The following is a 26,700-nucleotide window of genomic DNA, read 5'->3' on the forward strand; positions in this document are numbered from 1 at the left end:
TAATATTCAAAGTGCATACTACTGTAACAGAAATAGATTAAAAAGTCTGAAAGGATTTATAATTTATCTGACTATATAACTCTAAAAGGTTAGTAATAATCTCATTCAAGTCAATGGAACAGCTTTTGACTACAAATATTTTCAAAAATGCTCCCTGAACATTTCCTTCCACTCTTCAAGTTATAGTACAAAAAGGCACAGGGTTTACATCTAAATCCAAAACTTTCTGAAATCAGCAGAAATATCTATAGTATTCCACAGATAAGACTAGGTCCAAAATGGGTTTCAGCCCCTTTAGAACAAACAATCATTTTTTAAGTAAACAGAATGTGAAGGATCTACCAAAGAGGTGTTGTCAAATCAGTAAGGTAATTGGCAGACAAAATGCTTATGCTATTTCAGGACCAAGAATTTGTAGCACTATTATGGGATAACTACAGAAAATGTAACATGTAGTATCTTGAACTAACAGTTTTCTTTTTCGAAGACTATCACTGAATTTCAAAGAGAGGCAGATGTACTTTTGTTTTCTAGCATTACATTAGCGAAGGCTAAAACCCTGTGCATGAAAGTAAGAATTGATCTTTTGTCTGTTTTAAGTGATCTCCCCAAGGTCCCAGTGCTCACTTCGCTGCCGTGCAGAGGGCACTCTCTGCATCACGGATGCTCTCGCTCAGTCGACGCTTGTCCTGCTCCAGCTGGGTAAGAAGTCTATTTTGCTGACGCAGAAATCGATCTCTTCTTCTCAGCTCCATCGTTGCCTCGGAGAGACTCTGCAAGCAGACAGAAAGCAGAGTTACTTGTCAGCCCAAATAATTAACTTCAGTTTATGCCATAGGCTATTAAACAAGGTGGAAAACAGACTGACTGTGAAGTACATTTGGACCATTGCATACTAAGGTTTTATGAATTCTCTAGCAAAAACATTACTGACTCAGAACCTCCCAGTTTTTAGTATACTGACTGTGTACAACTATATTTATGAAATAAAATGATTTTTGGATCAAGCAGGGACATATAATATGCTACAAGTGCTGTATTTACAAATACCAGATCTAAACATGAAGGAAATAATCAAGAGTACAGCTTAAAGAACAACAGAATATTGTCAAAACTTAATTTAAAATAAACTTAAAGAAAGGAATTCACAAAGAAAGGGAATAAACAAAGAAGCATTTATTTAATTATTCTGCACTGTTCAGAAATTTCAGTAAAATAAATAATTTCATATTCTCTGCTAGTGCATCAAGTACAATTTTGCTGCACTTCCTGCTAAGAATAGCTCACTATTTTATCATGCTTTCACTATTTTAAGATTAGTTTTCCAATATGCAAAATAGTATGTGTATTTTTATACATTTCTCTCTGGCTTAGAATTAACACAACATACTTTAATCAATTCAGATTAATCCAATAGATGAAAAATAGCACACAGGACTAATTAATACAGAACCTGGCTGGTTGTTTCTCCTTTCTGCTGGGATAAATCAATACATTTATAGACTGGAGTACTAATAATTTGATTGCATGATTTGTTAAATTTTACATTTTACTTACAGCTGTTAATTGCCTTTTTAGAAAGAAATTATAATAGGCGGTTATAAACATTCTTTCACAAATAGCGTATTTCCTGATATATTCTAAAACAATGCGGAAGAGAAGGCTGCATAGTTGCAAGACTGAGCTCTTGCACACCTTTTTTCAAAAATTTATGGGTATGTTTTCTGCTTAAATTCTAAGAATGCTCTGCATGATTTGTACTCATGAGTACTTGTCCTGGTCTGTGAAACATGGAGATGTATTATGCTGTGGATGAGTATGAAGAATAGTATATACAAAATGCTGATAAAAATTTGGAGGGCACTGAAAACTCAACTAATCTGAAGAAGTTTCAGACCTATCTAAGGGCCAGAGGCACTTCAAAAAGCATTACAATAGAGATAATTTCTATAAAATAGCAATGTATATCATAGGACTGCATAGTCCTGCAAAATAAACTGTAATCTGTGGACTGGCATAAGTTTTCTTCTAACATTCCTAAAGAGAAAAGGCAACCAGTTACTTCAATGGTGGTGTATTTTGAAGGTACAGCACCACTGCTTGAACTCTTGTTCAGGAATTTACAAAAGCTAGGTTGAAATTAATCACAACTATAAGAAAAAAAAATTTGAAGTTTATTTAAGAAACTCTAAACCCAGAAATGTTAATATGATTCTTGCTCAAATGACTGCAGGTTGAATAACTCTATTCTGACTCTTACATCATTATTTTCAATAAACAATTGATATATTTCCCCTAAGAAAAGATAAACACACAGATATCATTCATGCACTGCACAAGGATATTCAAAACCAGAAGTCTTGCTTTCAAAAATTCTACCCTAAAGCCACTGGCAACTATCAAATCCCTGTCTGAACAGATGAATTTGTGAATTATCAGATTTTCAGAAATGTTATTTCCAAGAACCCAAATGCGGAATAGCATGAATAAAGGGATCCATCTCTAATTCAAAACCAAAGAGCATTATCTTCTTCCAATTATTGTGTTTACTGTTTGCTTTTAACATAGAGGAAAGAGTTCTGAAAACCAAGTCAAGTCACCCCCCACCCATATTCCCACCTTTGACAAACAGAATGTATTTGAACACAGAACAAGGTCTCTGTTATCAGTGTTTGGTCCAACCCAGTTTCCCACCTGATTGAAAAACCTAGTTTTAAGTCATTTGTGCAACTATTTTGATGTAAGACATTTTTGATGTAGATGCTCTTGAACCCATTTTAGCTCCAAGATCCTAGCAGTCTAAAAGAGTAGAGAAAGACAGGATAATAGGAACACTGTGCATATTTTTTTCATTTTTCTTATAGCTATCCTTCTGCAGGGGTCGAAGAGTTGTCTGCTCCTACATAAAGCTTTCATTACTGACCCAAAGTGAAAAGACCCACTAGTAAAAATCTGAGAGCTGCTAACTAATCTAGGTTACTCATTGCAAGCACATGCCTATTAATGAGGCAATAGCAGGGCCTAACTTTTTTAAGGGCATGGCCAGCAATCCACACTAGCTGGTGATGAAGCAATATAGAAATGGTTAAATCAAGTATCTCACTAAAGAGCTGCTCTATTATATTCAAAAATAAATCAAAATATTTATTTACAGAAATCTCCAAAGGATTCAGACTTTATCTAGTAGTAAGTATTGCAATATCTAAGCAAAATGGAAACTGATTTTAGCACTCCAAAAGCAGTTTTGGCAATTACTTGAAGCTTCTTGCTACTGTGGATTAAAGTCAAGCCTTGGAAATGTTCAAATACAATGTGGTGTATTATAAAATAATGGCTGGTAAGCCTCTTTTTTTGCTTCTTCAGATTGATCTAATTAAAACCCTTGATAAACTTTATGGACTCTAATATTTCCAGCTGAGTGACTGAAACCAAGAGGGTGTGCCTCAAGGCAGCGAGGCAACAATGATAAGCAGCAGGTTAGCCACTAATTTCTCAGCTAGGGTAGATTGTGAAAGTGTGATGTTCTGATATCCAAGAAAGTGTTCAGGAGAGAATAGGATAAATCAAGTTTAATAACTCTGCTCCTAATTGTTCCCTCAATGCTCCACTCTAATTACTTGGAGAACTCTCCTGACTGTCACCTGATATTAAGTTGTTGGAGGCTGAGTGTGGAGCAGGGAGATAATCAATAAACATTTAGTGGGCAGAAGAATGAAGATCCCGTTAAGCAGTGGGAACCTGCAGCACCCAAAGCCCTTCTGCTCATGAGAAAACCTATGGGAGAGCCATAGTGATTGCAAAGCAATAATCCAAAGCACTGGTTTTAGGCTTTGAGGCCTTTAGGCAACAGTACATTTGAGAAAAAAAGGTTAACACGGTCACCCTAATTACAGCCCATTTTCACATTCTTCATATATAAGCAAAGACAAGCCAATTAGGTAGAAAGGAAGATAAGGGAAGTTTTATTTGTATACTAATTAAACCCCTGATGAAATTAAAGGAAAAACATACAGCTCTGTAATTGTGTCTGAGAAAGGTCACTTCAGGTTCAGTTATCAGAAAAGCACAGCCTTGAGATATTTCACTTAATCCACAATATAGCCCTTATTTTGCCCCCCAGGTCTTAGTATTTACAAAAATAAGAAAATTTCAAAACCTGATAATGCATTTATCTTGAAATGTTTTCTGTGGACAATTACAACTGTTAGAAAGTTGAGGCTAACTATGATAAGAAGAATGAAGGTTTTAAAAACCTAGTATGTTTGCACATAGTTCTGTGAAGATGCTGAGCTTTCACTTTCAAGTACAAGTGATTCTGAACCAACTTAGAAGCTAAACTCCGATTTATTAACATTCCGTAAAATGCCAGTTATCTGTCTTTCTCAGGTTTTCAGGCATTTGGGTGCTAATTCAGACATCACTGTGCTCCTTCCTCTCCAGTCTGCCAAAATCTCAGCGATCAGTTGAGTTTTCATCAGAATCGTTAGAAGGAGTTTCCATTAGAGACATTTAGATTTACACTTTTTTTCTCTCACAAATTAAGCATGAAAAAACATTTGTTAGAGAGAACAGCAAGCAATTGATAACACTGAAGAAAAATCTCATTGGTTTGCTCCTGTTGGTTTGCTCCTTCCATAAGCTTCCTTTAACAAGTTTAGGTTTTGCAGTAAGGAATCTTTTTATTCAAAACCCATTACAAAAAGAAATCAAAGTTTAACATTGTCATTCTTTACGCATAAAAAGGCACTCTATTCAAAAGATAACAGATGGACAATCACTCTAGATGAACAATGACAGCCACACAGTTTAAATTCATGCAAAACATGTGTGACACATTTATACTGAGACTGTATTTTCCAAGATCAACTAAAGCTACATCAAACTGCTTAGTAAATTAGATTTAAATTACACAGACACAACATAGCAGTACAAAATATGCAAATGCTCTGCAGTATATGTATTATGAACTAATTTGTGAAATTTAAGATTTTCTCTTTCAGATGAAGTTTTATATGTATATTCTCTATTTAGATGCAAAATATTACTTTTTAAAAATACATTCTGAAAGCTGTCCTACACACATAACTAATAAAATTTCACAATGAAAAGAAGTATAGAAAGTTTAGGCAGCAGCCATTCCTTCACCAGCTGAAACACATTTCCCATTATCCTTGTTGGCAAACATAATGGTCTCTGAGTGCCCTTCATAAGTCTACAAGTAACCTAGAGAAGTCTGCAGTTTCAAATGGTTCAAATGCAAAAGGTACAGCAAGTTACATTAATATTTAATGTTTACCATATTTTTAGTGTGCACCCCTGCAATGCAAACCAAATACATCAGTTCAAACTATACAGCTGAAATTCCACAGGATGTTTTTTGAAAAGAATCTTTATTTATCAAGAAGAAATAAAAATAAACTTCTTCTATCAAAAGAGGGGATTAAAAATCTTAGGGAAAAAGTTCTGAGACCAAAAAAAAAAATCATAACTGAGACTTCTCATCAATACTTAAAAAAACTCAAACATACCTAAAAAGTACATTGGGACCTATGTCAAGAAATAAGATGGATTTACACTTCCCAAATAGAAACTATCAAGATACTAGATTTGGATTCACTGTGTTTTTACAGTGTCTGAAGTAGTGTCTTAAAACAGTTTGAAAGGAACTCCACGTGGCTGATCTGTTCTTGCAAAGCAGAACTGTGGCTCACCACCCATGACATCCCTTCAAAAACAAATGCTTTCCTATGTCCTTCAAATTTCACTAGGAAAAGAAATATGACTGGTCAAAAGGACACTTGAATGAGCTGTATCTGCACTGCAGAAGAAAACAGTTATTTTTTCAACCTCTGCTACTGGACCTTCATCCTGACAACAGCAATCTTTACATATGCTGGCACCGAGAGAAAGAACATACCATATGACTCTTCTCTGACGTATTGTGATATAGCATGGAAGCAGTTAAAAATAGTTTACAGATCTCAGTGTAGCTAACAAGCTGCAAAATGTTCTTCATGTCTTTGTAAGTGCCTTGTGTAATGAGGTCACATAGCACGAGTGGGTCTACTAAGCAAAAGAAATATCAACCAGCACAATCATTTTAATAAATAACCAACAAAATACTCGTGAATAAAGACATACTTGCAGACGTATTTTCACATTTCTAACACAATGTCAAATACAATTGATTGTGATTGTTTCATATGGAAAACCCTCATAATATTGGAGTACAAACTATGGTTTATCCAAATCAGTATCAAAATGTTCTCAAATATTTAAAGACAATTATGAGTTAAATTACAGTACATGTAGCTCTAAAAACAATTGTGATATACAGCTGCTGTACAAGATCTAGAGCATGAGTATTAAGAAACATTTAAATGAAATTTTATTTGAGAGTCATTCAATAGATGGGATAGGGAAAATGCACACATTTTCATTTTGCAAGAAATTTTTCTTACAAAAGTTACTTGAAATTTGAGGGACTCATGTCATGAAAGCAAATTACATTCATTACCTATGTACGTGTAGACAACAGTTCATTTATTGACAGAAACATAGCCCTTAGACATCCAAGCAAGTTTAGGTACCTCAAACAGCTCACCTGCAGTGATTCAGGCTGGATTACAGTGCCTCAAAGACTTACAGCTATGTTTAACATCTCTTTGCTATAGCACAAACATTTCTCAACAGAAAATCTATTCTGATCAACAAGAAAGGAATCTATTTTTCAACTGCATTAGCTCAAGATGTTTAGCAAAGTATGACTGCAAATGCTTTGTGGAGTCATTGAATTGTATATGCTTTAAAGTTTTTGTGAATTAAAAGAGCTTAGTAATTTAAACACATTAGCTTTTTCTGAATAATTCCACATAATAAAATCTCTTCCAGAGGACACATCGTATGCTCATTCAGCTTCAAAGTAAAACTAAACAAAACTTTTAAACTGAAGTAATTACAAAATATAAACTACCCACACATAGCCTAGATCCCCATGGACTGTTGAGGGAGACCCTTTTGAATAACAAGATGTACTGGGCCTTTCAGACATACACTAATCCAAACAGAGAATAATTGAGACCTACTTTTAAACTGTTTTTGGAAAATGATGAAGTACATGATAAAATTTATGCACATTGTAATTTAGAAATTTTAATCATCTTCTAAGGTAAGTGAATTATGTTAGTATTACTGGAAAGCTGCAGAGAAAGATTATACCACTTAACAGAACAAATACAATTTTAGGAAAACTCAGCCTTTATAACTATGAGTTTTAATAATAATCCTTGAAGTTAAGTGAGAATAAATTTTTGAATCACATGCATGATCACATGAGTACATGATAATTCACTCCTTATTCGATTTCTGACATGCTATCTCAGGACTAATGCTTCTTTTTTCTCCTTAAAAATGTAAATTTCTCTCCCACCACAACACTTAGCCCTTTGCAGCCACAGACTAGAAAAGACGCAGCCCTCCATAAGCAGCAGATTTTCTGTGCTTTGGCAGTGTCATGCCTTTAAATCAGATACTTAAGTACCACAGAAAAAGGATATTCTTAGGTTTTTTCACTGTTACAATTTTTACCCTGGTAGACCCTCAGCCTTATAGTTGGTACATTTCCAAGGTTTCAAAACGATGGTTTGCACCTGGTTTACATTGCAAAAGATGACTTTTCATAACTGTCATGTACCTGTGAGGCACTAACATTACAAGCAAACTCTGATGCTGCTCTGTAGCTCTGCCCTCTGCAATTCTGTTGTTTAATTTTGCTACACATTATCTAATTGTGCACATTACACACACTATGCAAGACAAAAACCCGATCAGCACTTAGACTTCACTTAAAAAGTGCTACTCTATCACATGTACAAACATAAAAATATTTAGTTGTATATCTATGAGGACACAACATATTGTACCAATTTCTTGCATTTCATTATAGCCTCTCTCATCTGTCATGGCCTCAAACCATCTGTCTCTGATCATGACCTACTGGTCTTAATGATCTTGTATTACCAGTGACATTTCTAAGCTCTGGAAGAGACTATTTCAAGTTCTCAAGAAATACTCTTCCATTATATTTGTATCAGAAATTCGTTTAGAATATTTCTAAATGGTAACACTCAGTTAATTCAGGAAGAAGAAAAAGTAACAGCAATAAAATATTAACAATGACAACAAAATGTTTCTTACAAAGTAAATAACCACAATTTAATTCCCATTGTTTATTTAAAAAGGAATACAATCTGAAGTTAGGGACCATCTGGACACAGACAAAAAGTCATCAGAGTCAGGTTAAATGACACAGCATTCTGCTTCAGAACTAAATTTGAGAAACAAATATTGTGGTACCCTGTCTCTGTCTTCTCTTCAGACATTGGTTCAAAAAATGGGAATACTAGGAGTCGTCAGAACAGTTTCAAGGACATTTCTAAATGGAACTTAAGGTTCAGTTCTGAGTACAAAAATATACTGTCAATGACCTCAATATACTGGTGGTCCTAGCTAAGTTTTTTTACTGCTGCAGGTTATTCTGCAGCCCTTTCTTGGAAAAGCCTGCTGCACAATTCTACCAGACACAAGTGCATTAATGTGAGCCATTGCATTGAGGAGTTAGGGGCAATGCCAAGAGTGTCAATTAGTGCCACACAAAGGTTTGATCTTGCTTCATAAAGAGTTTTTGATTTTCATTAATTAATTAATTAATTAATTATACAAAACTCTTTTTTTAGCATGGCACTAACATTAATGTGGGCTTCGTAAGATTTATCACTTTATATAGTCTACATTCAAATACTGCATTTCCATCCAGAAAGAGTTCTGACCAAACCATACATGCAAGGTATGTGTGTTTTCACAGAGCCCCAAGTATCATTTAGTGCATGAATGTTTTATTTGAGTATCAGGCCAGCCACATCCTGCATGAAGTACCTGCAGGGAGAAAACATGTATACTTGATTCTCTTTATCCCTTTTACTTTTTAAACCTCAATAAAATAAGAAAGAATTGATAAATATCAAATTTTGTATTAAAAGGTCTATTCTTCTATACAGGTAACCCCTATCCTTCCCTTCATTAAAAACTGAAGAGTAGTCACCTTAGCAGAAAAGAACAGATACGATAAAACAAAATTTAACTTACATAAAAGGCAACTTTTAAATCATTATTTTGAAAAAGCAGCAAAGATATATTACATCCCAAAATTCAGTAAGGAGATCAAAGTGCTGTAAAGACATATTGATTGGATGTCTCACTTCCTTCTGGATATGCTTTGAGTCATACCAAATGGCAAACAAGAATACAAAGCTAAAACAAGGAATAAGTTCCCTGAGCATGGCAAATACAGATCCTGAAACAGGCAAGTTAAACAGTGACAGTGATAAATCACTGCAACTGTAAAATTGAATTATTATTTATATTTTTCTCTTCTGGTATATTTCCTAACTATAAGACAAAATGGTACCATGACAGTACAAAACTTGGAAAGTTACCTATTTCACTCACCTACAGAAATGACAGCAATAAATATGCCTATCACTAGGTGATACCACACAATTATTTTAGTAAATTATGATTAACTTTTTTTAAGAACACTTATTTCTTCATTCTCACACCTAAGAAATTTTCCTGTATAACAATGAAGTAGTATTTACAAATGAAATCTTGGGAGTGCTACTTAGAATTGAGAATCTTTAATTCATAATTCTAAAATCACTTAATTTCTTATTGTAAAGTCCACAGACAAAACAAAACAAAACAAAACACTAACAAACAAAAGCCCCAAAATAAACACGATTAAGGTGGTTTTACTTTAACTACAAAGATTTGGAAACATTTTTAAGTCTTTTTAACAGAGAAGTAAAAAGCTGTAGCAATAAGAAACTCACTGGATTTTTCACAAATACATATTGTAAAAGACAACACAAAAAATTAGGCAGCATAAAAAATTATTTCTGTTTGAATTTGTTGCCCTGCTATAATCTTGAAGAGCGTCCATATTCTTCATGATTAAAAGAGGACAGCATAGGTACAGATTTTGGAAGCTGAAATTGGTACAAATTTTGAAAAACCTTCCCCTTGAAAATCACTGAATACCTAATAGAGTGTCAAATTAAATTAAAAGATCAAATTATATGAAGGATAGGGATGGCTGGTGTCATAGTATGCAGCCAAGGGAACACAGGTGCAAAGCAATGCATCTTTTGTTTTAGTTTTATGCCAGTTAGATACATAATTATATTCCAACAGTTTAACTATATTTCAATAGCTGTTGGAAAGATTTTACTTATGGTTTCAGAAGAAGATATAAAGATATTTGCAGAATTAGTTTCACAAAAAGAGAAAGGGAGAACATGGGAAAACATGACTAAGGTGAAAAATGATGAGGCCCTGGAGATAGCCTAGATAAACAGCAGCAAAAAATGTATAAAGGACTTCTATATCAAGAAGATATAGAATGTGTATAGCAAAAAGTCCTACACATTGATATCTACACTACCAGGAAAAATAGGGTTTAGAACACACTCTTTAAAAAATCACATGCTGTTTTAAAGATCTATTGATCCCCTCTGTACATCTCAAGGTAACACAGTTACTTTGTAGTTGATCCAATAATACAAAAAAGATCTCCCAGGCACTGGATTTACCAAGAAGCCTTTCAGTGTTTTTGAGTGAAAACTGAAAGACAGGTGAAGGTCTTGAAATAACAGGGATAAATGATATGTAAATACATATGCTTAATAACCACACACTGTAATAATAATAATCCCATTTTTCTTCCAAATTACTTGTCAATAAATCTTTCTCACTGCACTATAAATTCTAAGGTCATGGACAGAGGTATTTATTAGTATAATTACAATGCAGAAATAAAACCATTAAGCTTTTAGATCCTCATATTGTTCCATCTATTCTCTCCTTCCCCCAAGGGAGGCAAATAGTTCCTACAAATGGACTACCCAGAAAATATCAGAAGCTACTTGTAAAAGACTAAAAATGTGTGAGTTCATGCAATTACTTTGTTTAAGTTATATTTTCTCTCTATCTAAACTTTGACAGAATGTCAGATTTATCTTTTTTTTAGTACTATAGTGCAGCGATCAGACTCAGGACAAAAAGTATTCTCTGAAATAGGCAATGTTACTACACTATTAATACTAAAGCACTCTGGATTTCACTGTGAGCCAGTCAGTCATATATTGGACCAAAAAACCGAAGGTGTCAGCCATCTGTCGAGAAGTAACTTGCAGTCCAGATTTGTGGACTCTTGTTTCCACAATTTCATTATTCCCATGCACCAGTCTACCTGTCTTGGTTACTTGCCTTCTTCCACAAACCACCAGAAGGGCACCTAAGTGCATGACTCATAAAGTGACTGTTGAAATGAGATTACTGAATCAGACTAGCATGAACAAACTTATTCCATAATTTTTTGGAGAAGGGTAAACCTATTCTTACCTGGAACTTAACTCCTAGCTGTAATTAGCTTTCAAAGATTAGCTAAAGTGATGTTATGTAAACATGACTTTTAACAGTGTTCTCAGAGTCTGTTACATACAAATTGTTTTAATGGTGAGAGCATTTTCCTCGGAGTTATCTTAAACTCTTCAGCAAGTTAAAAATAAAACATGAAAATTTCTTACTTAGGGATGCTTTTTCTTATTTATTAGATAAATAATGTTTACATCTGTTAGGTTGAACATAAATGTAATAAGCTGCCAATTACCTCTGTAATAAACTGCCAATTACTTTCATTCTCCCTCCAATGTAAAGTAGCAGCAATTTGGATATCATTTTATTATTTTCTTGCTATGTAAAGATAGTAAATAATATACCTGAATAATATTCTTAATACCAACCAATAAAATATTGTGTAGTGGCATAATTAAAAAAAAAAAGTTCACCTGGTATGAATGCATGTTCAAATTCCAATGTAAAACCCTAACATTGCTCAAAACTTAACTATTACTGACATTCAACTTGTAAAACTGGACAAAAGAGGAAATGAAGAGAAATGAAACAGTAACACAACAGTAATGCTGATATCCTTTCAAAATAACAGCTTCTAATTAAATTATGTTGGTGTGACTTATACTACAATATTTTGCATTGTTGCATTGACCTTCATGTTAATGCAAACATATAATGAGTTCATAACCACAAATTTTAACTTTATTCTTTCTCCCATTCTGGTCATTACTTACATATTTTCCAGAAAACTTGACTCAGGAAAGTTAAGGCAGACCTTCAACAACTGGGTTGATAGTTGCTTGGCTGCATCATTGATGACTATGGCACAAAAACAAATCTAAAAGCCGTGTACTGACTTCATTCCCTCTAGACTAATGCTAATTCTGATGAATGTCCTAGATACAGAACAAAGGAAATACACAGACATGACCTGCCTAGAAATAAGGTTTCACCCAGAGGGTGATTGGGCATTGGAACAGGCTCCCCAGGGCAGTGGTCACAGCACCAGCTGGACAGAGTCCAGGATGCATTTAGACAATGCTCTCAGGCACATGGTGTGAGTTGGGAATGGTCCCATGCAGGGCCAGGAGCTGGACTTTGATGATCATTGTAGGTCTCTTCCAACTCAGGATATTCTGTGATTCTATGAATCTAACTCCCTGGACAAACCACAGAAGCGTGAAATTTAAAGTGAAGTTTAAGTTTAGAGATCTGAAATACAGATTCAGTAATAACAGAATGCAGCCTTTATCTCAATTGTGTTCTCTTTCCTTTTGCAAAAAAAAGCTCTCAGCTCCAGCCCACAATTGTGTGCTATGTGTCTTCCTATTATGTAAAGACAGCAGCTGCTAGAAGGAAGACTATCCCATAAACCTAAATTTCACATACAATGCATTGCAACCTACAAACAAAAAAGCACAAAGGATCAGCTCTATGACAGTTTCTAGTTAACCTAAATCTTTGAAGACTAAGAAGTTAGCAGTAGTGGAAATTATGTAACAGAGCCAAATGAACAGGCCTACTTATTTTACAAATAGTGTTAACACAAATTGAAATACCTGACAAATCTCTTTAACCTGTAATTTATTGTACTAAGAAAACACATTACCTCTTTTGACTAAGAACAGAGCAGATGACAATACTAATCCATTCTTACCTACTTTATAAGTTATTTAGGTGTTCAGAACATAGTGTGGAAACTAAAAAAAAAACCAACAACCCCCTATAGTTAATTAATTAATTATGAATTTTTGTTTCTAACCTATTCAGAAGGGAGCTTGCTTCTCTTTAACATGCTAAACTTCATTAATACAAATTCTCTCTTAAGTTAGATGTTAGGGGTAATCATCTATACTACTTTCTTTAAAGAACAGCCTTACATTTAATCAGGCAATGCACAGAAATGCAGTTTCTTGACAATGTGACAAACAAGTTTTCAGAATCGACATATCCCTCAGTGCATCCAAATCCTAACAACCTTTTTGACTTAAGATGTCAGAGGAAAAAAAATCTCAAATCCTATTTCTATTCTTACTGCAATCTTTTTGAGAAGCATGAAAATCACTTGGTCTTCCTCATGTAACTGAAGTCATTTAACCTTTCTCTAAGTTAGAATACTGCAGTGTTTTCAGAAATAACTGTAAAACTGATTTATAAAGTAAGTGCAATGGTATTAGTAAAAAAAATTGTATAAATATTTGAAATGGCGTTTCAGGGAAAATGTGTGGCTATAAATGTATGAAGAGGAAAAGCAATGAAAAGCAGAAAATTGTGTACCACCTTCACCTCAAATTCACCCAAAAACTGAGAGCTTGCTGAAGGAAAACATCCCCTTCTAACAAACACAGAAATCCCAATCTTCATCTGAATTTAATGAATCCAGATATGCCTGTTGAGTGAAGGATACTCTGGACAGAGAGGATGTATGTATGATTTGAATGACATAGGTACTGAAAATAAACACTCCAGATCTTCCCACCAGAAAACATCTGTTGTGAGTGTTACAAAAGCATTTGGATGAGATTTTTTTTCCTCACTTATTTTGCCATAAATTAATGGCATCTTCACTAAACTCAGCAGATTAAACAAACCAAAAATTTAGGGTACCTTCTTCTAAAACAAGTATTGAAGTCTATGTTGAGGCATATCAGTATCAAGTTAAATGATTTAACATCTATTGCACTGGAGCGATTAATTAACAATTTATAGAACTTGTTCCATAAATAGAACCTTAAAAATATATTCTTTTTATTACAGGCACTAACGTACCTAAAAGGAAGTAAGTACATAGACTGTGCATATCAATAGGAAAAAAAAAAAAAATTTTACTTGATTAAGACCAGCTGGTAACAGGAATTAAAAATTTGTCTGTTATTGATACCTGTTTAGCATTTGTGTAAAAGTTTCTCTTCACAGAATGAGGAATCAGAGCAAATGATTCACCTCACCTAATAAAAAGAAGTGGTATTAAAGAGTTGCTTAGTTCCAGCTGACCTTGAACGTAATTGGCTACTTCGGATGTCTCCATGGTATATGCCATTAAGAAGATAAAAATATACAGGATTAAAATCTGAACTGATAAAGCTAAGAAATTAAGTATTACTCCTTTAATAAGCCTACTTTATGAAAGTACATGAATACCAAAATATCTCCTTACTGATTGCTGCTGAACTGTAAGTTTAAAAACAAGCTATAAAAAGTGGAAGTATCTAATATTTTAATATTTTTCTTCTTACCTGTTTAAAAATTATGAATAAAGAATTCAAAGCAAGTTTTTTTTTTTCACTCCATGATACTCTACTCTACCTGACCTCACTTGTATGTCACCATACTCACCAAATTTTTATATACACTTAGTCTATACCAGTAATATTATTTTGTATCTTAAGATGCAGATGGAGGCATGTATTTTTCTATTTCACTTTTTACAGTGCTTTTTTTTTTCTTTATTACTTAAGCACTTAAAAACCTATACAATTCTAAGAACAGTGTTTTACAAGGGCAATGTTGATTATCACAATGATTAGGTTGTTTCACTGTCGTGAAAAATGAGAGCTACAAAAAAACCCAAACATTTTAAGTCACAAAATCCAATTAGCTAAGGAAAAGGGACTGTCAATTAAAATGTCAGGGCAAAGGCAAAGACCATTTCTTCCTGTTGTGAATAAAGGCATGAACAAGGTTGGATTGTGGTAAACTGTGGGAGAGAAGAGACTTTTTCTTAAATTTTAAAAACCAAACATATAGAGCTCAGAATTAAAAAAGTACTTTTACTCCTTGGTATCAAAGTAGGTTATATTAGACTGCCACTTGAATTTTGAAAGCACGTATTCAACACAGGTTCAGAACTGTAAAAAACAATGACAAAAAGTGAAGGTGAAATGACGATTTAGGATGCATACATTATAAAATTGTATCTGCATGACTAAAAAAAAAAATCAAGGACCACTAGATCATTAACATGTGTTGACATGTTACCACAACTGTTCTTGTCTCCTTTTTTGATACAGTCACAGATACAGGCTCTTACAACCAAAATGCAATTTTGTGCTGCCTCTTGTAGTAAACATCACAAAGAAATTGAGAGATATCAATTAATCTTCTAAGTTGAGGGACAGTACACAGCAACAAGTCTACAACTTAAATTTGGTTTAAAATTCCTCCGCGGAAAGGATTGAGACTTAAAGAGTAATAAACCAAATCAGTGTATCTATAAGTAGTAAACTTCAGCCCTAAGGTTTATTTTGTCAATGTTCTTTGCCTCCATCCTATCATCTACATTATTACATTGCATTGTATCTTTAAAGCTTTCAGCAATAACCAAGCATTTTACACTAAAGGAAGTTGTTCCAGTAGCAAACAACTGTTAAAGGACTGCAGAATTAGGATGCATTTTAGGATCACGACTGTCTCCAAAAAATTGTATCTAGCCTTCAATTAATAAAAACCAGAATCTGTAAAATATAATTCAGTATCAAATAATCTATGCAACATACTTGTTTAAAACTTCCTCCTATATTTTAATTGCCTACAATTGACCTTTTTCTACATTTTCTCTGACTAAATGAAAAGGTGTGTTTTAAATAAAGTAAAACATGGTGAAAAAACATGTATTAATGGATAAAAAGTAGACACAAATGAAGACTTCAAATAGGATCTGTCTTCTAGTCCCTCCCTTCTTTATATTCCTAATAGCCATTTAAAAATCTTAAATCAAGCCTTTCTCAAAGAAGTCAAACACAAGACTCACAGCTTATACATACACTACAGTTATATCAGAAAGCAAATAGCAATTATTAACAAGCAACCTGACTGAAAACACTAAACAAGTTTATTCTTCCATTGAGATGAAACACCCACAAGTAGAACTGTGAGGGAGAAAAAGAACCCACAAAACCCAACAGGTAAATTGGAAATGTCACTGTCTTTTACCCTTAGTGAGGGTAAGGCATTTTTAGTAAATAATACCACTAGTGGAAACCCTACTTAATAAATTTAACAACATCCTTCAGCATCCTCCGTTATACATCACTTCAAATCTCAACTCTGCTGCAACTCATCCTCCTTGACATCTACTTTCATTGTTATATTTTCAATATTTCTGACATTTCTACTAGTTTTGCAGCTTGAATCATTTTGGCTCTCCTCCTGCTTGACACTTCGTCTCTCAGATTCGCAAGTGCTTCTATTTCTCAAAATACTGGAGAAGCAGTCTCTTTTGCTCAGTTGTCAATTCACAGAATACTGGGGGAGTATTCTTCTGTGAATTCTTCCAGGGAGATGGAAAGACAGTAGTAGGGCTGAAGAGCAGATACAAGCAGCAAAGCTTGTTTTAAATAGAAAATAAATAAAAGCTGCAGAGCTCAGGTCATCACCCATTATTGGCTTGCCATCACAAAGTTTTCTCTCTTCCAATGTTAGATATCCACCTGGTTTCAAACCTCTAATACTCTCTCTGTTTTTTCATTTGTTATCAGAGATTCTGATAACATCATCTTTTCCCTTATTACTCATTATGTCTACAGAAAATTCTAAATTCTGATGAAAAAGGATTTCTCTCTATCGTCACCTTGCATATTCCTAACTGATAAATGTATTCTCCATCCTAGGATTATATTCAGGAAACAGACAGTCCAGGTTTTAAAATATTACTGTGACCTCTATCAAAAATCAAAGTATCCCTGTACTTCTTCATTTGTTTTTTCTATAAATTGCAAACACCTTGGGATAGCTAGGACTGCTGTCACTTATGTCTCCTATAAATTTCAGACACTTCACATATATTAGTGTACATCACCTAGTTGCAACAGCAGAAAAATGATGTTATACCTTGAAGTAGCATCTTGAAAGTGCTTCTGGAGTACCCTAAAATTTCAATGGAAATGTGTGCATTTACATTTTATTTGCACAAGAACTGCAACATTTGGCTTGTTCACCAAAAAGTAAATTTCAGGTGCCTAACTGAGAACAACAATCATCTTACCTGTACAGATTCACTTAAGACTTGGGTTTTATCTGCTTCCTCACTGAATTGCAATTCTAGTTTATTATTTAACTCCTGTAGCTGTTGTGCTTGTTCATTCAAAAGCAGTTGTGCCTGACGCTCTCGATGTAATGCATTATTTAATTCTTCACATACACTTTCAAACCTCTCATGGGTGATCAATTTCTGATAAGAGAAATAAATTGTGTTTGATTATGTAACTATACTTATCTGTTTACATGCTTGACTTTCCAAGTTCCACTTGCAAACATATTAAATTCTAAAAGAAAATTATGCTAAAGGTTATTATTATTATTTAGGGTTTTTAACTCAAAGACAGACCACCAAGCAATAAAACAGCCAGACAACTTTATTCACTGTAATGTTCCGAAACAGCGTTCAGGCTACCATAAACAGCATGCATTTGCTATTCTATTCAAATTAACACCCGAGGTTGCAAAAAACCAATATTTAGAAGGAAATACGCAGATCAATGTCCCACATTTTAGTGCATATCTTGTTAACCCTTGTAAACATCTTCCTGAACTCTGATGCAGTCCAGTGCCTTAATTTTGTCTCCCCTGATGGGGGAGGCTTTTTAGAGTCTTTGCCAGGAGTCAGAGATGAACGGGACTTTTAGCCTTCTCTTTCTTCTGTAGTTGTTTAAGTCTTACTAGTGAAATACAAGCCACTGCCGTGACCCAGACATAGCATGAAGTAGAGAATGCAAGAAAAGCTGAATTATCAAGATTACACGGTCTTTTAAAGGTAAATCACTCAAAGAAAACTTAAAACGAAAGATATTTCACTTTTCTACCAATGTCTAGTAAATTGTCTGGTCATGCAGACAGGAACTGTGAAATTCTTTATCCAATCATCCCAAACTACTTCTGCTGCAGAATATGGAGTAGTAGAAGAAGAAGAAGGTCTGGAGAGCAACAACAATCCTCCATTTTGATGTCTTTTGCTTTTATCAACTTACTATATTAATAAACCCAAAAACTCTAAATTTTTCACCCTGTGACAATCTTACATAGTATTCTATCACCTAGTTCACACCAGTGTAGATTCTAATTCTTCCCAGAGGGTAGGCAATTTTCTCCATGGACGAAGGTCAAAAACTGTGTTGTCCAGGAGGGTAACAGGCAAAAACAGGCAGAGAAATATTCTCTGCATTCTGGGCTCCCACAAACTCTTTCTCCCTTTGGAAAATTGTTCCAGAAAGACAAAATAGTTCTTCAAGTAAAATCATTGGCTACATTTGAATGGCAATCTAAACTGTGATAATTTCTTCCAATTTTCCCAGAATTGTAAGCAAATAAAACCCAGGATGAGCAAAACTGAAAATTATTAGATATAATTTTTTCTGTTTGAGTAAAAAACCACCAATTTTTTACCAGCTAGGAAGAGGAAAGAGAATGGATGTGAGATCATCTGTTAAATATTCGCTTGGAAGTGTCTTGATTAGGACACACTGACAGGTCTACCAACTAGGCTCCAGTACCAGTGCTGCTCACAGCTACAGAAAATACTGCTTTTTCTGGGACACAACTGTTTTAGTTGTACTGTGTACCTGTAAAGCATGTATAAGAATCCTTAACCATTCACTATCTCAAATAGTTAAAACATCCGTTCAATTCTGAATGCAACCTACAAGAAATAAGCATAGTAGGAAAGGTGCTTAGTGAACCTCCAGCATGCTAAAGCAAGACAAGTTTCTTCCCCTCCAAGGACTGAAGGCACAGTTCTGTATGTATGACAGGGGTCAACTGAGAACCCTCCAAATGGCATCAATCCCCCGAACACCATGTCCATTAGTCATGATATTGTGGTTTCAAGTGGTTAAAGAACCTTTTTGTTGTGTCTTCTCCTTCCTGTCAGACGTATTTACAGGTTAGTGAATACATAGTGTTTAAGTAAATCAATCAGTGACAGCTAGGAGTCAGAGGAATTTGATGCATATATGCTAGCAGGAATGTAAAAGAGGGCCTTTTTTTCCCCTTCCATAAATGTAGTCCTTCAGGGAAACAGCCACACCAAAATTTGCACTGACTAGCTCAGGACATAGCCTAGTGTTAAAGATACAGTAAAATGTCTATCATAATATTCAGCAATATCCACACAGAATTTATACTTTTTGAAGTTCTCATGAACATACTTATTCAATAGCCTCATTGCAGCTGATTTTACCCTGCTGAAGTGAAATCTATAAATGCTTTTTTGCGTATATAAATCACATCAACATATTCAACATACAGAAGATCTTGATTGCTGAAGACCAAACAAGAATACCTCATTCTACAAATCAAAAAGAAACTCTTGTGGAAGGGAAATATTTCTAAACACATCTGACTTCTAGTTTAGTGACACTTACGATGCAAATTTTCCGGAAAATTATTTTATTATTAGAATGATTTTATACTCATTTTTCAAAAGAACACACAAAAATGTGTCTTATAAACAGTCACCTCTAAATCAAATATACTTACTTGCTTAAGCATATTTAATTGCTCTTGCAGGCTCTGGGCTTTGTCTGCTTCTTTCTTCATCTCACTGAAATTCGATTTGAATTCTGCAAGCTGTAGGCGCAGTGAGCGGCGTTCCACTTCTGCTGTATGAAGTCTTTGTGTAAATTCAAATATCTGTTTCTGCAAGGATTCTACATTTTTCTGTTAGTAATCAGAAACAAATGTATGCACTTTAACATGCACTATTTTAGCAACAAAAGAGTCACATGTAATACTCAAGCAAATTAGACAAAGCTCTCATTTTGCTCATCATCTCTAAGATGCACAAGTGCAAAAAAGTGACCCTGTTTCACCTACTCCTGAGGGTTACTAAAAATTCTGTTTTCAAGAAGTACCATTTTCATGTAAGGCCCACAATAAAAGACCAATTATTTTGGAAGGTTTCTCCTTTCCCTCTGATTAAAGGGAAGAAGGCTATCTTTACTGAAAGACAGAACACAAAGCAGGAGAAAACAGAAAAAAAAACCCCCACTAAAACACACAGCAAAAAACCAACCCCATAACATTTACTTGAAGCCAAAAGTAAGCTAGTTCTTACAAAGCAAATACAATTTTGACAGAACTTTAAAAAACCCTTTTTCTTGGATACATCAAATTTCTTCTTAAAATTTTTTGACATAAAAGAAAAAATAAATTCACGCCCTAATGCTGCTGGGTGTTAGGAATCAACTTCTGATGTCTACACAGCTGACTTCAATGTAACAGTCTTATAAAACAATCTGAAACAAAATTAATCGTACTATCAAGAGAGCTTCATCCTAACACTTAGGCCACGAACCTACTGCTTACATGGAGTAGGACTATAATTATGCATACCATACTGGATACTCTGTCACACAATCCAGCTTCCAGGGCCTCGGTATTTATTTTATGAAGTCCATGAGCCAGGCTCTGTACCAAGGAGTCTTTCTCGAGGTAAGTAATGTACTTGCTGTGGTCTAAGGGAACCGTCTCCATTATAACATTCAGCTTGTCCATAAGTTTTGAAAACGAATTCCTGGCTGCACTTAAAAGTAACTTTCCAGAAAGCCAGGACTTCGTACCTTTAAAAAAAACCAAAAAACAGAGACAAACAAAACCCCCAAACAAAGAGTCAAACAAACAAAAAAACCCCCACAACAACAACAACAACCCCCAAACCAAAACACAGAAAAGAAACATCAAGTAGGTTATTAGTTTCAGTTTCTTTCAGTGAAAAAAACCACAACAAACAACACCTTTAAGATACTCAATAGAAATTTTCCATTAAAGACTGGAAGACTGAGTTAAAAGGAATATCTCACAGAGAAACTTTAGGAAAAATTGTGTATTTAGCAGTCAAAATTCTACTCCAATCAATTTATGAATGGGAGGGTAGGATAAGGTTCTAAAGAATAGAATTTGTTTGTCAAAGGCTATTTGTCCAGTTGTTATCATGTTCTCCAATACCATACTTTCTTAAGACTTTCTTTAGTGTTCTAACTTTGTAATTCAGAAAACATGCAAGATGGATGCAAGCAAGCAAATGGAAGTCAGGTCAAGTAAGTCAGAAGGTATAGCACAATGGTAAATCACTTTATTGCAATATTTACAATGCAAATTTCTGAGGCTTTCCTGATTTCTCTTCCCTCCCCTCTACAGATGTCTAAATCATTTGCTGTTCAAAATTAGTGGGGCTTGGTACCTTAATGCCATACTATTTATATTCTGAGACAAGAGAATATAATTTACCTTATTCCAAGGCAATTAAAATTTTACAGCTACAATTACTTATTTCCCCACAGGATTTTGGTAATCATCCTTCTCATATAATGGACTTAAGGCCCCAGCACACCCAACATGTCCTGCTTACTGCTAGATTCGTCAGGTCTGTAATTAATAATTGTGTTTAATGTTGATAAATAAAATTGTCAGTGCTCCTTCCACTAATTGGTATTCCAGATAACAGTTAATAGGTTTATTTATGCCTTAATAAAAGTCTTGTAATTTAGTTTTCCCTCTGCTAGGCAGGTCTTAATCTGTCATTACTTGTCTTATGATACTATCAGTGTAAGATGACAAGCATGGAAGAGCTTATTTACATTCAGTAGTACAGCAGATCTCCTGTTGCTGCAATGAACTAAAGTATTTACTTAAGAGTATAAACAGAAAAAAATAACCCTGGCTTAAGTTAAAGAATTTCTGTTTATAGACTATGAAGGAAAAAGCCAGAGGTACACAGCAAACAGAACATGATTATTGGTATTTTTTTATTACAATTCTCATTGTAAAGAAGATCATTTACACGTGAGGTTGAGATTTATCTGTAAACAATACCAAAAATGCACATGATAAAATAAAATATTTTATTTTCAAAGCCATTTTCCTGCTTGGTTTTAGAATAGCACCACTCCAACGATTCCAGTGCTTAACTGGAGTATCATTTTTGAGTACATGCTCTCCATAACCTCAGCGACTGTAGATGTGCCTCTTCTTCACTACTAAGACAGCATCTTTAAAGTTAAAATTCTTATGAGGCATTTTTATCTTGCACTTCAACTAACTAAACATCCTTTGCAATAAAAAAAATTTACTCTTTTCATACCCAGAAAAAACTGCTATTGCAATGCTCCGTCTACTTTGGCCTAGGATCCTCTCTTTTCATTATGTTGGTTCCCTATTACTGATCACAAAAAAGAAAACTCTACCTTCATCAATTTAACTCTTATCACAGATTATCCTGTCATACTAGTCTTTCAGTTTCAAAGACACTCTCTTTTCTCCAGTCATAGAACATTCGCTAGTTGAATGTTTAGTTAAATTAATCTAAAATTTAAACTAGAACATTTTTATCCCCTTCCATGTAAGACGATACCAAAACCTTCTCAAAAACTGTCCTTTGCCATGATTTTTGGTACGTATCACAAAAAGGATACCCTCAATGAGCTACTGTTCCTTCACTTTTCCCAGTATTTCCACTTGCTATCTCAGTTTATGAGACTGGTTGCCAGTCAGGAAATAGTGGTTCTCCATATGTGCAGTACCTAGTATGGCACCCCTTTCCCCATGTCTAGAATCTAATGTTTAACTGTATTTAAAATAAATTTAAAATAATAATTCAGACAATTGTGTTGTAGCATTTTGAAATTATCATTCCACTTCACAACAAGCACTCCCCTTATCCAGCACAGTTCAGCATCCACAACATAAGGCATTTTCTTGGGATAGGGATAAATAGTCATGTCCTCTATTGTTTTTATGAAGAGTAGCTTTGAATAAATACACAGAACTATTCTGAAGTAAGTTAAAGATGAAATGAAAACATAAATCAATTCCACAAGGAACTGTATCAATAATAATTGATAAGAGAACAGGCTGCTTATATACAACTTAAGTATCTGCCATGAAGGATGAAAGAATTATAATAAAAGCATTAAATTATGTACATTATGATGTGCCTAAGAAATTAACACAAATACAGATATACGATAAAGAGCAATTAAGTCTTACATTAAACACATAAAAAAAAAGTGTCAAATGTTACTTCACTGAAAGATGAAAAAACAATTCTTGTTTGCTCTCTTTTGGTGAATTGAACACCAAATCAGCAGGATTAACTTAGTTCTATGCAAGACTAAAATGTTCATGTCAAACTTTAAAAGCTTTGTATATATAACAGTTGGTGATATTTGTATTGAAAACATTGGCCATTACCTTCTCTGGTTTATCACAGTACAGATTCTGTTCAAACAAACCTAAAAAACTAACCTTACCAAAAAAAAAAAAAAACAAAGCAAACCAAAAAACTCCAACACTGTAATGAACTTGCATTGAAACTGAAGAAAAGAGATCATTCCAAGACTTGCTGGAATGAGAACCAAACTAACAAACACTATGAAGTGAAACAATCATCAATGTCAAAACAAAACCACTTATTTAAAAGATCAAGAAAGGTGTGTCCAATCACCAGAGCACACAAACCCAAATATTCCAGTGTCATCTGAGTGATCTGGATTTGGTTTTTTTCATCTGCCTCAAATGGTCTCCAGAACCTAGCTATCTTTAAACATAATTTCTAAGACACTGAACCATTCCATCTTGACAATCCAGATAGCACCTTCTTATACTATTCTCTCCTGTGATGTGTAGTCTGATCTGGAGCTGCCATTATTTAAAGATATGAAGAGACTGCCTATTTAAATTTTTTTTTTTAAATTCAACACTGAAGTCAGTTTGAAGGTTTAAGTCTTATTTAAAATATTACTTATAGAACATAATATAATTTTCTAAGTGTGGAAGTTTTCAAATATATTCCTTCAGAGCCTAATTACTTCAATACTTCTGGAAATTTCATGTCAAACTCTAAATTATTTATTACTATTTTTTGAACCAAAGGTTCTTAGGAGACTTGATCTCATGAGCAACAGAACTCCAAGTAATACATGAGCAGTTAGACCTTGACGTTCTGTGAAAATTACTTAAAATTAAATAATAAATAAATAATATTAATTATAAATATAAATATAATATAAATAAAATAAATAATAAAAAATAAATAAAATAAAATAAGATATGAAAGGATCACCAAACTGACTGTGGCCATTAACATTCCCAGCATGGTTTTTCCTAATTCTCAAAATCAAGCCTGTGTTGAGTGCAGGGATATCTAGTAAATAGAGACCACCAGAATTCTCATATACTTCAAACTGGCAAAATACCATGACGTTTAGGATATTCTAACTAGTCACTTCAGCACATCCGTGCTGCTGATGAGTTTGTCGATTCCTCTTCAATTTGCTATTCCTACACAACACTCTGTACACAGGAGCACTTGCAGTATAAACTCTGTAAATATTCTGAAATACAGTTCAAACTTTGCTTTGTAAGGATGTAAATTTAAGTTACTGAAAACAGGATGACCAAAGACAGCACCTGAAACTGAATCAAAAAACTTTCGTTTCAATGTCTTCTGGTACCAGTTTGCTGTTTAAGCTTCTGGGAAATGAATCATCTTACCCCTGTCCTGCTACTTCCATGTATTCATATAAATTATCCCTCCTTAAATATCCTTTTTTCTGTGACAGAAGTGTTGGTATTTTAAAACTAAAAGTTACTAAAGAACTAAGGATGGCAGCTGTGCAGATGAACCAAGCAAAATCTTACATAAGTTCTCACTGCAAATAAATTAAGGAAAATAGTTAACAACTAGGAATCATGAGGTGACATTTCCAGAGACTGACACTGCAATTATCCATAGGCATAGTAGAATTCTATACAAGCAGAAGACTGAGAAAAATAGGATATCTAGACACAAACGTAACTAAGCATAGAGATGGAACACTATAGAGACATAAAATAAGGACTGCTACACATTGTGTACCAGAGAGCATTTTATTTCTCTCTCAAAAACTGTAAGATAGCAAGTAAAACACACAAAAATAGTATGCATGAAATTGAATTGTTTTCCAGATTTGGAAATTCTAAATTCATATCATATAAAACACAATAGGAAATTATTTCCTTTCAGTCAGCAGCTGTAATGTCCCAAGTTGAATATGTGCCAGTTTTAGAGCCTGCACTTAAGAAATACACAGATCAAGTAAAACAAAACGACATAGATTTTCTCTATGGAAAAATCTTAGGTTGAACTCCAGGAAAAAACTTTTTGAATATTAGACCAGTGGAACAAGATAACTAGGAACCTTGTAAAAGTTGCTTCATTGGAAGCTTTTAAAAACAAATTATGTTTAAAAACAGCCGAATATCTATTGGTGTGGCACAGATTATTTTTAATATCTCACAACCAAACAGGCAAAATGGTATATATGCTTTCTAAAAGCACTCTCCAGCCTTCTGTTCCTGTCACTCTATATACCAAAAAGATAAAGTATCATATGACCAATAAAAGAAAATCCAATCTGTTTCATCAATACAGCTCTCAAGAGATTTGATCCAGAATAGTTTAGATAAATCCTAAAAATGGAGATGATGTAACCACCCTGATTATTTTTTCAATTTTCAACTACAAGAATATACTTTTCAAATTACCTGGTTTGTTAACAACATCCTGTAATTCAGTGACAGAACTGATTATTGCAGCAAGGAGTTTAGAACTAGCAAACCAGCTGAGTGCTTCCGCACAGTCCAGCTCTTCCTCTTCACAACCTGTGAAACAGAATTGTAGCTACCAATAAAACTGAATAACTTAGATAAGGCACACTACTTCCTCTTTCAGAAACTGACTAAAACCTAAAAGTACATAAGCCACAGAATACTTTCGGGATAACTTAGACCATATTAAATATGCTTCCATGTGTGCTAATCCAGAAAAATAGACGAATCTTCTAGTTTGGAGAGCATTTTTTACACCATTTTGACTTGTAGGGGGAAGCATGAGCTGGTTTGGTAACAGAAAGGAACAAGAAGACTACATAACTGCTAAAGGAAATCTAGAAATCCTACACTAATATTTTACCTGAATCAGTAAGAAACTTTTTTGCTTTTTTCAGTAGGAAATAAGTACTACAAGTTATTAATAGAAGAAGAGAATATACCTTTTCAAAAAATATGTTGATGGTAAATAATGTAGGAATGTTTCAAGAAATTTATCACAGAGAGCAGATGCAGTAGCACCTAGTTCTGAAATCTACAATGCAAATATTGAGGATATCAAACAATGGGAGTTCATGTGTGTAGTTGCAACCTTACTTGCATTGCTGAAGAGACTACACATTTCCTTTTAGGGGAAATTACATTTAT

General features: G+C 34.1%; 1 protein-coding gene across 3 annotated transcripts in view; it reads right to left on the reverse strand.

The window, feature by feature from the left end:
• Nucleotides 1–26,700, reverse strand: part of CCDC171 (coiled-coil domain containing 171) — a 157,972-nt gene that overhangs the window by 57,436 nt on the left and 73,836 nt on the right. For all 3 annotated transcript variants that reach the window (XM_032095779.1, XM_032095778.1, XM_032095782.1), the window contains exons 17-21: nucleotides 25,990–26,106; nucleotides 20,800–21,026; nucleotides 19,945–20,124; nucleotides 17,456–17,641; nucleotides 628–773 (exon numbers count right to left, since the gene is read on the reverse strand). In XM_032095779.1, coding sequence (XP_031951670.1) covers nucleotides 628–773; nucleotides 17,456–17,641; nucleotides 19,945–20,124; nucleotides 20,800–21,026; nucleotides 25,990–26,106 — 856 coding nt within the window. The remainder of the gene's footprint in view (nucleotides 1–627; nucleotides 774–17,455; nucleotides 17,642–19,944; nucleotides 20,125–20,799; nucleotides 21,027–25,989; nucleotides 26,107–26,700) is intronic.

The sequence above is a fragment of the Corvus moneduloides genome, chromosome Z (assembly GCF_009650955.1).
Source record: "Corvus moneduloides isolate bCorMon1 chromosome Z, bCorMon1.pri, whole genome shotgun sequence".
NCBI lineage: Eukaryota > Metazoa > Chordata > Aves > Passeriformes > Corvidae > Corvus > Corvus moneduloides.